Source organism: Oncorhynchus keta, chromosome 15 (genome assembly GCF_023373465.1).
Source record: "Oncorhynchus keta strain PuntledgeMale-10-30-2019 chromosome 15, Oket_V2, whole genome shotgun sequence".
NCBI classification, from domain to species: domain Eukaryota; kingdom Metazoa; phylum Chordata; class Actinopteri; order Salmoniformes; family Salmonidae; genus Oncorhynchus; species Oncorhynchus keta.
Genome location: NC_068435.1, coordinates 13,693,967 through 13,708,540, shown reverse-complemented (window position 1 = coordinate 13,708,540; position 14,574 = coordinate 13,693,967). Strand labels below are relative to the sequence as shown.

At 43.6% G+C, this 14,574-nt stretch overlaps 1 protein-coding gene and 1 long non-coding RNA gene across 2 annotated transcripts in view; one reads left to right on the top strand and one right to left on the bottom strand.

Annotated features, from left to right (window-relative positions):
• Positions 1–212: 212 nt before the first annotated feature.
• On the bottom strand, positions 213–7,918 carry LOC118394447 (Krueppel-like factor 9). Its single transcript, XM_035787646.2, has 2 exons — positions 6,929–7,918; positions 213–3,486 (listed from the first exon to the last, which is right to left on the bottom strand). The coding sequence occupies exons 1-2, from the start codon at positions 7,422–7,424 to the stop codon at positions 3,233–3,235; spliced, it is 750 nt and encodes a 249-aa protein (XP_035643539.1). The 5' UTR covers positions 7,425–7,918; the 3' UTR covers positions 213–3,232.
• The window catches only part of LOC118394448 (uncharacterized), a 27,761-nt gene continuing 15,855 nt past the window's right edge, over positions 2,669–14,574 (top strand). The window contains exon 1 of the long non-coding RNA XR_004827772.2: positions 2,669–2,994. This is a non-coding gene — a long non-coding RNA (uncharacterized LOC118394448). The remainder of the gene's footprint in view (positions 2,995–14,574) is intronic.

The following is a 14,574-nucleotide window of genomic DNA, read 5'->3' as shown; positions in this document are numbered from 1 at the left end:
TAAGGAAACCAACATGTCTTTTTGTATTTTGGGTGAACTATTCTTTGCAAGGGTTTTTATCAAATTGTCCTTACTTTGAAAGCCATCTGTGGACAACCTTCCCTTCAACTTAACAATATTCACAGAAAAGTGGATATGTCAAGTATAAATCAACATTTATATACAGATACAAGTTAGTCATCTGTTAACAAGAAAATAACACACACAAAACATGTAACTTAAGGTTTTTATTTATTATGAAAAAGTACTGGCAGTCTGTGTCAAGCAAACAATGGAACCAAATTATTAGTATATGTTCCATATCACAAAATAATAAGCTATGGGGAAAAATGAATTAAACCACGCAAATTATAAATCGTAATAAATTAATCCTTAAAATAATAGCAACAATACATGATTACACTTGGGTGTTGCACAGGAAATATGGAAGAAATGTTTAAAAGACACCTGAGAGTATAAATATCAAAGAACATTTCATATCAAGAGCATTTTTTCAATTAGTTCCACGGGTCCTCTTATCTACGAAACCAAAGCTCAAATAAGAGGTTTCTTAAAAGAGTTATCGATGTAAAAATTTGGCTTAACAAAATTCTAAAAATATTGGTTCTTATACAAACAACGCAGCGGTGTAGATTTGTTTAATTAGTGTACAGTGGGAAACAATTAGCATAGTTTGCCCTATAAGGTGTTCAGCATGATTCATTAAATTGTTTGAGATATGGTTATGCCCCCCCCCAGCCAGATTTAGTGGTTTGTAAAATGTAAATTGAGTTATTGGTGACTTTATCTGAAGGGAACCTACATAAGCACTTTATAACCCATACAGTACACATTTAAGCAGTTAATGAATATTGCATAAACGTTTGTTAACTGCAAATAGTGACAAAACTGAAATATCAACTTGTTAACATAAGCATTTATGCAATGTTCATTTACTACTTATGAATGTGTTATGAATGGGTTATTAAGTCCTTATGTAGGTACCACCGAAATGAAGTGTTACAAAATGTACCGCGGTAGGTCCAGACTAAACTGATCTAAGTAGCATTGTGCAACATGAAGGGTAGTGATACATACTGAACACTTGTGAGATGCAAAGATTGATGATCAGCACTATTGAACACCACAGGTACGTAAATATACTATGGAAAAAGTGTTAAGCACAGTCACAACTCTGTACACGGAGCATACATCAGAATACAGACAAGACAACTAAAGAGATGTTTGTTTCCCTGGCAGAGTGTAGTTTTCACTTGAGGAACACAGGAAGGTCAAACCGAAGGCTTGATTGTGTTTAGAAGCGTTTCATGAGAAAGGGTGAGTTTCTTAAATGGAGTCCCTTTTTGTCCAACTGCTTTCCAAGGGAAGACAAGTATTACACAAACATTGCGAGGTAAATTGTTACCCTTTGTGTGAAATAATCATAAATTTGGCGCGAGGCAGACTTGCTGTCAGAAAATTAAACAAATACATTTGGAAAATGATGACATCCATGAAGATATTTTCAATTCATTTGAAAACATAGCAAACACTTTCACTACGTCATATTGTGGCTTGGTTTGAAGTAGTCCATTTTTGTTTTCGATAACTGCCAGCAGTTACCAAGAGCTGTAAACAGATAAGAACTTGTGAAAATGCGTACAAATGGCAAAATCGTTTCAACATAAAAGTTGAAAAAAGGTACATCCCATGACAATGGAACTAACAGTGACCAAATGATGCAGCAAGAATGATCAATTAAAGTCAGTTGGTTAGTAAAGACAGCGATGGAAAATATTGGAGGGACTGTATGACGAGAGAGGTGCCTTAGTCACGCAATTCAATCTTTCTGTGGAAGAAATTACAGTTATAACAAGGCTCTGAGAGCATAGTGTCTGAGAAAAGCCACATACATAGAACCAAGTCATTATGCTCAGCAAAGAAAAAAACACATAATAACCCCAATCTATCCTTTATCGCACTTTCCTAAAGCACTTGGACAAATGTGTCTGACTAACCTAACCATTGGTTATAATAAGATCACGTGTATCTTTATCAAATTCCACAGTGTTCAATTGTAGAAGCATATTAACACAGTGAAAACCTATCACACAAATTAGCCAAGTAGCCTTAAAAGCAACCTCTGGTTAAAAGTGGTATATTGCATATGTGTATTTGTAATGTGCCGACGAGTCGGCGTAAACCTGTAGAAATGATTCAAACTGTAAACATGGTGTAATAATAAGTATGAAATAGTTTAAGGCTTTCTGAATTTCCTGAAGTGTTGTTCACTGAGATAAAGTAATCATGTCCATTTAGATGGACAGACAAGTGGAAACGGTAGAAAGTGTCTTCTCTTTCGCTAACAAAATGTAATTAGAGACACACGCTTACTCACAGGCAGCGCTATCCTATCCAAGTGTGTAGTCTGTCACCCCTAATATAAGGACTACAATTCATCACAAGTATTTACTTCCTCTAATATTTGTTCACGATATTCTCTACAATAGAAGGTTAAAGGTTATGTACATTTGCATCCGTAAAGGACGTAATATTACGTGTATCATTCGTCAAGGTTTCATGGATAGTAAAAAGAAAAGTTGATCTAGAATGAATAAGGATGTTGTGTAACCAGCTAGTCTTCAGCGGTTTAAACCATTCATCGTCATTACTGAAAGTTAAGTTGACCAGCATTTAAAATTATAATACAGTATTACAAAAACATTTTTTTTTATAACTAAGCCAACTAATTTCCAACGACAAAAATGCATGGAATGTGCAACCTCTTGAAACTGAGGACATGTGATCAGCAAAGCTGCTACACTTTTAGTTGACCTCAGCCTCTCTACGCCTCTAGTTAAATATCACAAAATGGCGCTAGCAAGAAAGGAAACAGCCACAGTAAAAAAGCATGGAGCACCATCTCTCTAAAATAAGCCGAGAAAGGAAGGAAAACATTTGGCTGATGCGTGTGCTGAGACTGAGGAGTGAAGACATTGAGAATTCCCTGCATGTGTGAGTGTTTTTCAGTTAAAGGTTTTGAGTATTAGTTGAGCGTTGAGACTGGTGTCGTCTTCATCCGTCGGGGTGGGTGGTGAACGTGCCCCCACGTAGATACTGTTGTGTGGGGAGTTGTGACAGACAGGCCTGGCTAGTGGATCTGATTGGTTAGGACCTTTGGTTAGGACCACTCCCTGTTACCCTTGCTGAACCCAGCCCTAGACGTGGGAGTGAACCCACTGACCCCTGCACTCTACTGGCCCATGGCGGGGCTGGACGCCCCCTGTCCCCCAGGGGACGAGGCCTTGCGGCCCAGCATGGACGCCTGGAAGTCGGGGTGGCGGCGGGCGTGCTTGATCAAGTGGTCGCTGCGCATGAAGCGCTTGTCGCACAGCGGGCACAGGAAGCGCTTCTCGCCTGTGTGTGTGCGCGTGTGGCGAGCCAGCTCGTCCGAACGGGCAAATTTTTTCTGGCAGTCGGGCCAGATACAGGGAAAGGGTCGTTCACCTGATGAAGGGAGACAGAAAGAGAGACATTCAAATGAACATACTGAGTGTGACACAAATGTCAGACTGGCAAATATTGCCCTGCTCGTTCCAGTCACTAACACTAGATATGCAGCAGTCGGTAGTAAGCTAGACCCTTGACAGACCCTTGTATACCCACCAAGTGTATAATATTATCTGCATCCATTTTCTTTATAACGCAAAAGGTCATCCACCCCTCTGCTCTATTTAATGCACCAAATCAACCTACGTTATAAAGAAAAACCTACTCTGGTCATGGTTCATATTGAAGAGAGACATTTTGAAAAGTGAATGCAAAACATAGACAGGCAATAGATATTGACACTCATAGGGCAGACTAACACCAACATACAGTGGGTGGCCATCTTAGAAAGGCACCCTCAACACATCCCATAGAGATAGATAGAGGACTAGTGCCCAAAAGCCTATTTTAGCATGGGCAGCGCACATTTGAGGACTTTCGCCATTTTGAAGTATCAAATCAAATTTGATGTCACATGCGCCGAATACAACAGTTGTAGACCTTACCGTGAAATGCTTACTTACAGGCCCTTAACCAACAATGCAGTTAAGAAAATAAGAGTTAAAGAAATATTTACTAAAGCTAAAGTAAAAAAGTAACAATAAAATAACAAGGCTATATACAGGGTGTACCGGTACCGAGTCAATGTGGAGGCTATATACAGGGTGTACCGGTACCGAGTCAATGTGGAGGCTATATACAGGGTGTACCGGTACCGAGTCAATGTGGAGGCTATATACAGGGTGTACCGGTACCGAGTCAATGTGGAGGCTATATACAGGGTGTACCGGTACCGAGTCAATGTGGAGGCTATATACAGGGTGTACCGGTACCGAGTCAATGTGGAGGCTATATACAGGGTGTACCGGTACCGAGTCAATGTGGAGGCTATATACAGGGTGTACCGGTACCGAGTCAATGTGGAGGCTATATACAGGGTGTACCGGTACCGAGTCAATGTGGAGGCTATATACAGGGTGTACCGGTACCGAGTCAATGTGCGTGGGTACAGGTTAGTTGAGGTAATATGTTCATGTAGGTAGAGGTAAAGTGACTATGCATAGATAATAAACACAGAGTAGCAGCATTGTAATGCAAATAGTCCAGGTAGCCATTTGATTAATTGTTCAGCAGTCATATGGCTTGAGGGTAGAAGCTGTTAATGTGCCTTTTGGAAACTAAAGTTTTACAAAAATAACACAATAAAATAACGGGTCTATATACAGGGGGTACCGGTACCGAATCAATGAACGGGGGTACAAGTAGTCAAATGGGTGGGACTTATTGGTGAAGGAAGAATCACATAACATAGAATCAATTCCATCCAGGTTACCAGGAGATCGGCCAGTGAATTATACTTGTGAGGAAACATTCCATAACTGTAGGTGGCAGTAAATCAACAACCTTGGCCTTGTATCTGTTCAAACAACACACTCTAGGTGGCAGTGTGCACACTTTCAGTTTGTTTGCCAACTCAGAAGTAGTAGATGAAGAAAATTGACTACTTCAAAATGGAGATGGCCTCAATAATATATGCCATTTAGCAGACACTTTATCCAAAGCGACTTAAGGTCATGCGTGCATACATTTAACTTATGGGTGGTCCCAGGAATCGAACCCACTACCCTGGCATTACAAGCGCTGTGCACTACTGAGCTACAAAGGATCAATAGAGCTCCCAAGACGGTTTTCATGGGAATATTCTAAAATCAGCATAAAACATTTTCCCACCAGAGATGCGTTACCAACAAATTGATTTATTGCGAATAAACGTAGGTGCGTGATGAGGCAGTGCACATAAAAATAACGTGTGGTTAAATTCCCATGCACCGAATACAAAATACAAGGTAAATAGGTTTCCATCGCATTTTCAGTTCTACTGATGGATTTGTCACAAAAACTGTTGCGTTATATAGCGATGTGCCCACTCTGGTCTTGACACGTGTGCTCTAGCCAACAGCTCACATATACAGTGAGGGTAGGCTACTTAGATGATGATATGAATAAGAGGTAGATTTTTTGTTTTTTTTGTCACACAGTAGCCTAGCATCGGTCATCATGTCACTAGAATAAGACCCTCTATATTTATTGGAAAAGAGCATCAAACTCATCACCTTGCACTTTCACCAGCCTGTGAAGTTCATCATAATTTATTCAATCTGTAGCCGAATAAACTGCATGCTTTCCCGAGTCGTAGTGGGACAACCACACAACATATCGCATGACTACAAGTTTACGTCGATGTGATGGTCATTATATCAATTTTTGCGAGTTTCCACCGTTGAGGACAACCTTTCTGATGACTAGACTGTAATGCATTAAGGTATCCACAATGTGCAGCCTCCTACGCCTATTTTGTGGCCCTAAAACAATAGAGTAACATTGCTAATAGGAGTCAACCCAGGACAGACGAAGGGGTGCCAGGAGCTATATTCAAGACCGCAAAGCGGATCTTCGTTTTGCAACTCTCCACTCTCCCACTCACTGGTCATGGCTAGAAGGGATACCAATTTTACCTCGCAAGTGGAAATCACATCCAATTCAGTCTGCTGTAGAACTCGACACTGTGTGTAAAAAACGCAAACTCTCGTCGTAGTGAACGGGACTATGACGTTTTTGACAAAACCCTTCTAGCCATGAGCCACTCACCCCCGTTTTGTGGGCGTTCCCTAACGATTTGTTCTATTCAGCACGCTTTCCTGTTCTAATCCATCACTGACCCTGAACACCCCCCCACCCACCCACCCCGCACTGTGCGGACACCTGGGCAGTGGACACCTGATGCATGTATACAAAGTTAAAGCGCCAAACATACCATACCGTTTGAAAACTATGGCAGCAATGGCTGATTTCAAGAAAGATGTTTTCGAAAAAGACGTGACTGTTACACGATGGCCACATTGATGCGAGGTGGGATTAAAAGATTTGGCTGTTTTGAGTTGAAAGAATCACCGAACCTGCGCAAATGCCCCGAATGTTATATTAATCTCGAACTCACTTCGTATGCAAATCAACCCAGTTGTAGCATGTTCGTCACTAGCCTATTTTTCGTCCAGCCCCATTCTTTTGTTCGATTACTTCTTTGTTATGAGCCCTCTGAGTTTTTCCCCTTTTGTTCTGGTAGTATTGTAACGTTACGTTACTAACTCCCGGGTAAACGACTCGTCTCGCCCACCCAATCGACAGTGTATGTATCCCTGTGAAGAAAAACATTTTTCTTCAGGCAGAAATATGATCATTGTAGATAGGAGTGACACACAAAGGGGGGAGTGCTTAGTTAGTATGGACAAACTTGAAGTTCTGAATCAAATTGCATAATAAAATTATATTTGTGGAGACTATAGCTAATTCCCAATGTTTTATTATTTAAGCTATATAAGAGCCAGCTATATAATTGTACCTGTATGGGTTCTGATATGGGCTTTCAGATGAGATGATTTTCCATAAACTCGGTCACAGCCGTCGTAAATGCACTGATGTCGCTTTACTGGGGACCGAGGCGTCCCTCCTCCCCACTGCTGTTGAGTAGCATTGTACTGTCCAGGAATTGGAGTAGCAGAGGGGGTCATGGTTGGGGTAGTTGAGTCAGACAACGTGGTGTAGCCGCTCTCCCCACATGAGGAGTTGCTGCTCTCCGAGTAGGCCGACATGGACCGGAACTTGCCGTGGAGGTCCGTGAGGATCCCGGCCACCGTCATCATGTTGGCCCCTTCGAGTCTCAGCGTCTCGCGCACCTCCCTGTCCTCGTTCGACCCTTCGGGCTCCCCAGGATGAACGGCCTGGGGAGGGGGCTGGGCGGCGGGGACAACCGGGGTGGGTCGGTGTAGGACGGGACCGCTAGAGATCGACATCAGACATTCGGCGGCTAAGTAATCTGAATACGCAACCATCGACATTCTTGTTTTTATGTCGTTGACTTCAGCAAGTCCTTTGTAAAATGTTGTTTTGTTTTCGAAGGGAACGAGCCAGAGATTTCGACTTCGTTATGTCAGACGAACTCTTTGAACCGACTTTTCCAGCTATCCCTATACCGTCACAAAGTCTTGTCGATATGTGTGCTCGAAATTATATAAAACAAAAGCAAAAAACTATACTGCCAAAACGTGCCCGTGCCTCCAGCCCCACATGCATGCTTTACATCATCCGAGGGCTCATTGTGTCTGCCTCTGAAAAGCCGGTCAAACCTACGCCCACCGATACAGAGCAACACGCACAATCTCACGTTGCGGACTGACGTGAGGAGCGGGCGTGTTGGATGTGTATCTCAGTGGGTGGAAGCGACCGATACAGCAGCGTGGAAAGGTGGTGCTCTGTGCTTGAGTTGAGGGTGTAGCCCTACTGTAAATGGTTTATCACATTTTATGACTTCCTCTTACACCCTATTTCTCCTTTGTCAACAACATATATATGAAGGACTAAAAATACATGTGCTATTTCAGCAATAATTACATTTTTTGTTATTTTTATTCCATTACCATAGTACATAATTATTTATATGCTGTATATTAGACTTATGGATTATTTTACTCTTATAAAAGTCGTTATTCTATTTTAAGGTCTAGTACCTAAGAGCAGAGGCTAGACAAAGACACTAGATGTCTCTCTTGTCCCTCTTCTTCTTTAGCTTCTGCTGACTTCCATATATAGCATCACATAAACAGTCACACCCCATTTTCTCTGGCTGGCTGTTTTTGAAGCCATCTGTCGCACCATAATTACTCACTTGGAAGCTTAACCAAATCTGACCCCAACAATAAACTGGTGGATATCATCGTGCCGTAATAGAGACGCAATAGAGCCTTTCGGCTATACGATTGATGAAAATGTACACTTCCATCATAATGTAAAAACATGGACCACCCTTGATTACAGTGTTAGGGGTGGGATATAAGGCTGCATAGAACAATTGGGTCACAGAACATACATCTATTGTATATGCAACAATATGACAACCAGGTTGCCATAACATTGTCGATTCTCACTAAAAAGCAACAAACATAAAACTTTAAAATCCCAAATTTGAGTTGTGCTTTTCTGTCTGGAAGGAACCCTTCTTTATCCATAGGGCGGTTTATATACCCTAGAGTGTCTTCTTTATCCATAGGGCGGTTTATATACCCTAGAGTGTCTTCTTTATCCATAGGGCGGTTTATATACCCTAGAGTGTCTTTGCATTGAGGGGAGTGGGGGGTAATGTTGTGTCAAGTGACTGGCTCAGTGGATGTTTGTAGCTCCAGGCTGGAAGGTATTTCCTGATTAGATACTGTGAGTAGTGTTGGTCACTGTGGAAACAGGAGCAGGCACAAGCATGGCCATTCATTGCCTGTGTGAGAAAAGGGACTGTTCTTCAGTCCAACTACTGTACTTACATGTGGAGTCTTGGAAGCCAGGGCTGCTGCAGTGACTTGAGAATGGTATATGGCACCAATTAGGCCTTCAAGGACTGGAGTTGCCCACACCTGCTATGTGGCACCAATCAGGCCTTCGAGGACTGGAGTTGCCCACCCCTGCTATGTGGCACCAATCAGGCCTTCGAGGACTGGAGTTGCCCACCCCTGCTATGTGGCACCAATCAGGCCTTCGAGGACTGGAGTTGCCCACCCCTGCTATGTGGCACCAATCAGGCCTTCGAGGACTGGAGTTGCCCACCCCTGCTATGTGGCACCAATCAGGCCTTCGAGGACTGGAGTTGCCCACCCCTGCTATATGGCACCAATCAGGCCTTTGAGGACTGGAGTTGCCCACCCCTGCTATATGGCACCAATCAGGCCTTTGAGGACTGGAGTTGCCCACCCCTGCTATGTGGCACCAATCAGGCCTTCGAGGACTGGAGTTGCCCACCCCTGCTATGTGGCACCAATCAGGCCTTCGAGGACTGGAGTTGCCCACCCCTGCTATGTGGCACCAATCAGGCCTTTGAGGACTGGAGTTGCCCACCCCTGCTATGTGGCACCAATCAGGCCTTCGAGGACTGGAGTTGCCCACCCCTGCTATGTGGCACCAATCAGGCCTTTGAGGACTGGAGTTGCCCACCCCTGCTATGTGGCACCAATCAGGCCTTCGAGGACTGGAGTTGCCCACCCCTGCTATGTGGCACCAATCAGGCCTTCGAGGACTGGAGTTGCCCACCCCTGCTATATGGCACCAATCAGGCCTTCGAGGACTGGAGTTGCCCACCCCTGCTATGTGGCACCAATCAGGCCTTCGAGGACTGGAGTTGCCCACCCCTGCTATATGGCACCAATCAGGCCTTCGAGGACTGGAGTTGCCCACCCCTGCTATATGGCACCAATCAGGCCTTTGAGGACTGGAGTTGCCCACCCCTGCTATATGGCACCAATCAGGCCTTCGAGGACTGGAGTTGCCCACCCCTGTTATATGGCACCAATCAGGCCTTCGAGGACTGGAGTTGCCCACCCCTGCTATATGGCACCAATCAGGCCTTCGAGGACTGGAGTTGCCCACCCCTGCTATATGGCACCAATCAGGCCTTTGAGGACTGGAGTTGCCCACCCCTGTTATATGGCACCAATCAGGCCTTCGAGGACTGGAGTTGCCCAGCCCTGCTATATGGCACCAATCAGGCCTTTGAGGACTGGAGTTGCCCACCCCTGCTATATGGCACCAATCAGGCCTTTGAGGACTGGAGTTGCCCACCCCTGCTATATGGCACCAATCAGGCCTTTGAGGACTGGAGTTGCCCACCCCTGTTATATGGCACCAATCAGGCCTTCGAGGACTGGAGTTGCCCAGCCCTGTTATATGGCACCAATCAGGCCTTCGAGGACTGGAGTAGCCCACCCCTGCTATGTGGCACCAATCAGGCCTTCGAGGACTGGAGTTGCCCACCCCTGCTATATGGCACCAATCAGGCCTTCGAGGACTGGAGTTGCCCACCCCTGTTATATGGCACCAATCAGGCCTTCGAGGACTGGAGTTGCCCACCCCTGTTATATGGCACCAATCAGGCCTTCGAGGACTGGAGTTGCCCACCCCTGTTAAATGGCCATGTCTCAGCTTGGATTATGACTCTCTCATCTTCATGGCTCTCATTCTACTACACAGTAAGATATCTATGGTTTTTGATTGGATTTATGATTTGACTTATTCCTAAAGTTGGTTCTCCTTTCGGACAGGGATGACTGACTGTTTTTCAGTGAAGAACGGACAGTAACTGTTGATACATTTTGAAAGAGGAGAAATGAGTTCCTACATTATGACTACTGGCATTTGCAAATGAGACATTTCAAATGAGTGAATTCAACATTTAATCTGGGGGGTTTCACTGAGTTTTTAAGCTTGTTTAAAGGGTTTGTGTGTAGATTTTGGGATTTAGAAAATGGCTTTTCTTTCCAGCAAGACATTAACACATTCCTTATAAATTATTTATTAATAGCGTATTAATGAATGTTATTATGAAGTGTTACTGTGACATGTTTTGAATTGAATAAGATAACTACTTCTCTGTTGACATTCAGTATTTATTTTCCATTTAAAAAACAATCATTCTAAATGTTCTGTTATTTGATGGCTTCCTCATCACCAGACAACTCGTAGCAGAGAGGGGTGAGTTACACCTGCAGTTAAAGCAGACGATAGCCACTCCTCTACAAGGCTCTATCTCAGGCAGAAATGGACTGGCTCTCAACTGTGTGTGTCATCTGATGATGCAGGTCAGATATACAGAAATATTCACACCATTATGGTGATTTTTTGGGGTGAAAATGTGACTTTGGCGAACCATCAATGTAAAATCCTTGAATTCACCTTGAAAATAACATTTTTACAGGCCAATAATTATTTCACCTTTGGAACTCAGTTCCCCCGAGTTCCTCCTAATTTCCAGCCCTGAATATAATGAAAAATGGAAATTAATATGATATGGGACTTTTAGTGATGTTCTTTTCTATGCTCCCTATAGATCAGGAATCCTCAGAAGGAACATTTTGTGCATTTTGAGGTAAATCTGAAATGACAGCATGAATATTGATTGCTTTGTGCGTTTTGTGTTCTTTCTCTTCCTTGCTCGTGTGCGGGTTTCCCCCTTGATTTTATGTGCTGTGCTTAATACAATGTACCTATTGATTATTTCTGTTTGAGCTATAAAATCGTTAATTATTATGGATGATTTGAGTTACAAAAGCACATAGCATCCACAATAATGCATGATTTAGTCACAAAATAGTGCAGAAATTATACAAGCACAGTAGTACTAGATAATTCCAGAACATTGCAATTGTTTTTCCTTAGAATGTGATACTCTGCTCCGACAACCATCATGAGTCTGTATCAAGTGTGCCAAAGCTGGGCTGAAACCAAAGCCTGACATCCTGCACCTTCCCAGAACCACGTTTGGATACCTATGTCGTCATATCATATTGTATAGTTGACAATCCTCGTGGCTTTTTTCCATCCTGTGTCAATTCTTCAGACAGATCTGTACTGGATCTGCGCTAATCCTGTAGGTGTGAGAGGAGACGCCCTCTACTGGTGAAGATGAGGAACCTCTGTCTGTGTCAACAGGCCGACTTGTGACACACCCATACAAAACCCCAACACATTCACATACGCTACATATGCACACACACACGCATACCGAGACAACAGAAACACACATACATACACATTACACACTCACTTTTACACTCATCATTTGCTGTTTACTACTCTGTTTTTATTTTACTCTTATTATTATCTATTCTCATTTACTCTGCCATCATGTACATACCTACCTCAAATACCTCATACCTCATTGATCTGGTACTGGTACTCCCTGTATATAGCTCCTTGTTGATCTGGTACTGGTACTCCCTGTATATAGCTCCTAATTGATCTGGTACTGGTACTCCCTGTATATAGCTCCTTGTTGATCTGGTACTGGTACTCCCTGTATATAGCTCCTAATTGATCTGGTACTGGTACTCCCTGTATATAGCTCCTTGTTGATCTGGTACTGGTACTCCCTGTATATATCACCACATTGATCTGGTGCTGGTGCTCCCTGTATATAGCTCCTTGTTGATCTGGTACTGGTACTCCCTGTATATAGCTCCTAATTGATCTGGTACTGGTACTCCCTGTATATAGCTCCTTGTTGATCTGGTACTGGTACTCCCTGTATATAGCTAGCTCCTTGTTGATCTGGTACTGGTACTCCCTGTATATATCTCCACATTGATCTGGTACTGGTACTCCCTGTATATATCTCCACATTGATCTGGTGCTGGTGCTCCCTGTATATAACTCCACATTGATCTGGTGCTGGTGCTCCCTGTATATATCTCCACATTGATCTGGTGCTGGTGCTCCCTGTATATATCTCCACATTGATCTGGTACTGGTACTCCCTGTATATATCTCCACATTGATCTGGTGCTGGTGCTCCCTGTATATATCTCCACATTGATCTGGTACTGGTACTCCCTGTATATATCTCCACATTGATCTGGTGCTGGTGCTCCCTGTATATAACTCCACATTGATCTGGTACTGGTACTCCCTGTATATATCTCCACATTGATCTGGTGCTGGTGCTCCCTGTATATATCTCCACATTGATCTGGTACTGGTACTCCCTGTATATATCTCCACATTGATCTGGTGCTGGTGCTCCCTGTATATATCTCCACATTGATCTGGTGCTGGTGCTCCCTGTATATATCTCCACATTGATCTGGTGCTGGTGCTCCCTGTATATATCTCCACATTGATCTGGTGCTGGTGCTCCCTGTATATATCTCCACATTGATCTGGTGCTGGTGCTCCCTGTATATAACTCCACATTGATCTGGTGCTGGTGCTCCCTGTATATAACTCCACATTGATCTGGTGCTGGTACTCCCTGTATATATCTCCACATTGATCTGGTGCTGGTGCTCCCTGTATATATCTCCACATTGATCTGGTGCTGGTACTCCCTGTATATATCTCCACATTGATCTGGTGCTGGTACTCCCTGCTCCACATTGATCTGGTATGGTATATCTCCACATTGATCTGGTGCTGGTGCTCCCTGTATATAGCTCCACATTGATCTGGTATGGTATATATAGCTCCACATTGATCTGGTGCTGGTGCTCCCTGTATATATCTCCACATTGATCTGGTGCTGGTGCTCCCTGTATATATCTCCACATTGATCTGGTGCTGGTGCTCCCTGTATATAACTCCACATTGATCTGGTGCTGGTGCTCCCTGTATATAACTCCACATTGATCTGGTGCTGGTGCTCCCTGTATATAACTCCACATTGATCTGGTGCTGGTGCTCCCTGTATATAACTCCACATTGATCTGGTGCTGGTGCTCCCTGTATATAACTCCACATTGATCTGGTGCTGGTGCTCCCTGTATATAACTCCACATTGATCTGGTGCTGGTGCTCCCTGTATATAGCTCCACATTGATCTGGTACTGGAGCTCCATTCTGGTGTATTTAGTTCTACTCCTCTAGTGTTTCTATTCTGCGTTGTTGGGAAGGGCTCGTAAGCATTTCACTGTAAAGTCTACACCAGTTGCATTCGACGCATGACAAATCGGCTTTGATTTGATTTTGAGGCTGTGTATAATGAAATCCAGAAGTGCTAGGGACAGATGACAACGTTTGTGACTTCGAGACCACCATGGACCCTTTCTAGTGCATGTTAGGGTCATAAAGGACCTGTCACATTGTCAGTAGGGTTCAGATGGGCCGCCTAACAATTAGCCTGAGTCCCAGATCATTTTGTGCTGTCTTGCCAACTCCACTGCTGTCATGGCGTGACAATGACAGCAATGGAGGAGACTGCACAAACAGATCTGGTACTCAGGCAAAACAATTGGTGCCAGATCAGAAAAATATCTTCCACCAGTTTCTTGTGTACCCTCTAGCCAGTTGACACTTTAAGGATACACTTGTTTTCATTGATTATATACTCTCTTTACTTTAAAGCTAGAATCCTTAGTTGCTCCTAATCTGTGATGTCCATTCCCGGCAGTTGACTACTCTGTTGAATGTTGTTGTAGGCAGCCTCTCCTGGACGCTTTACCGGTGTGCAGCTCAGAGGAA

What these genes read in the sequence shown, in the direction of transcription:
- LOC118394447 (XM_035787646.2), bottom strand. Translation starts at nt 7,424, where the DNA reads ATGTCGATGGTTGCGTATTCAGATTACTTAGCCGCCGAATGTCTGATG. An exon ending in CCATATCAGAACCCATACAG is followed by an intron (nt 3,487 to 6,928) that starts GTACAATTATAT and finishes TCCCTTCATCAG; the next exon opens with GTGAACGACCCTTTCCCTGT.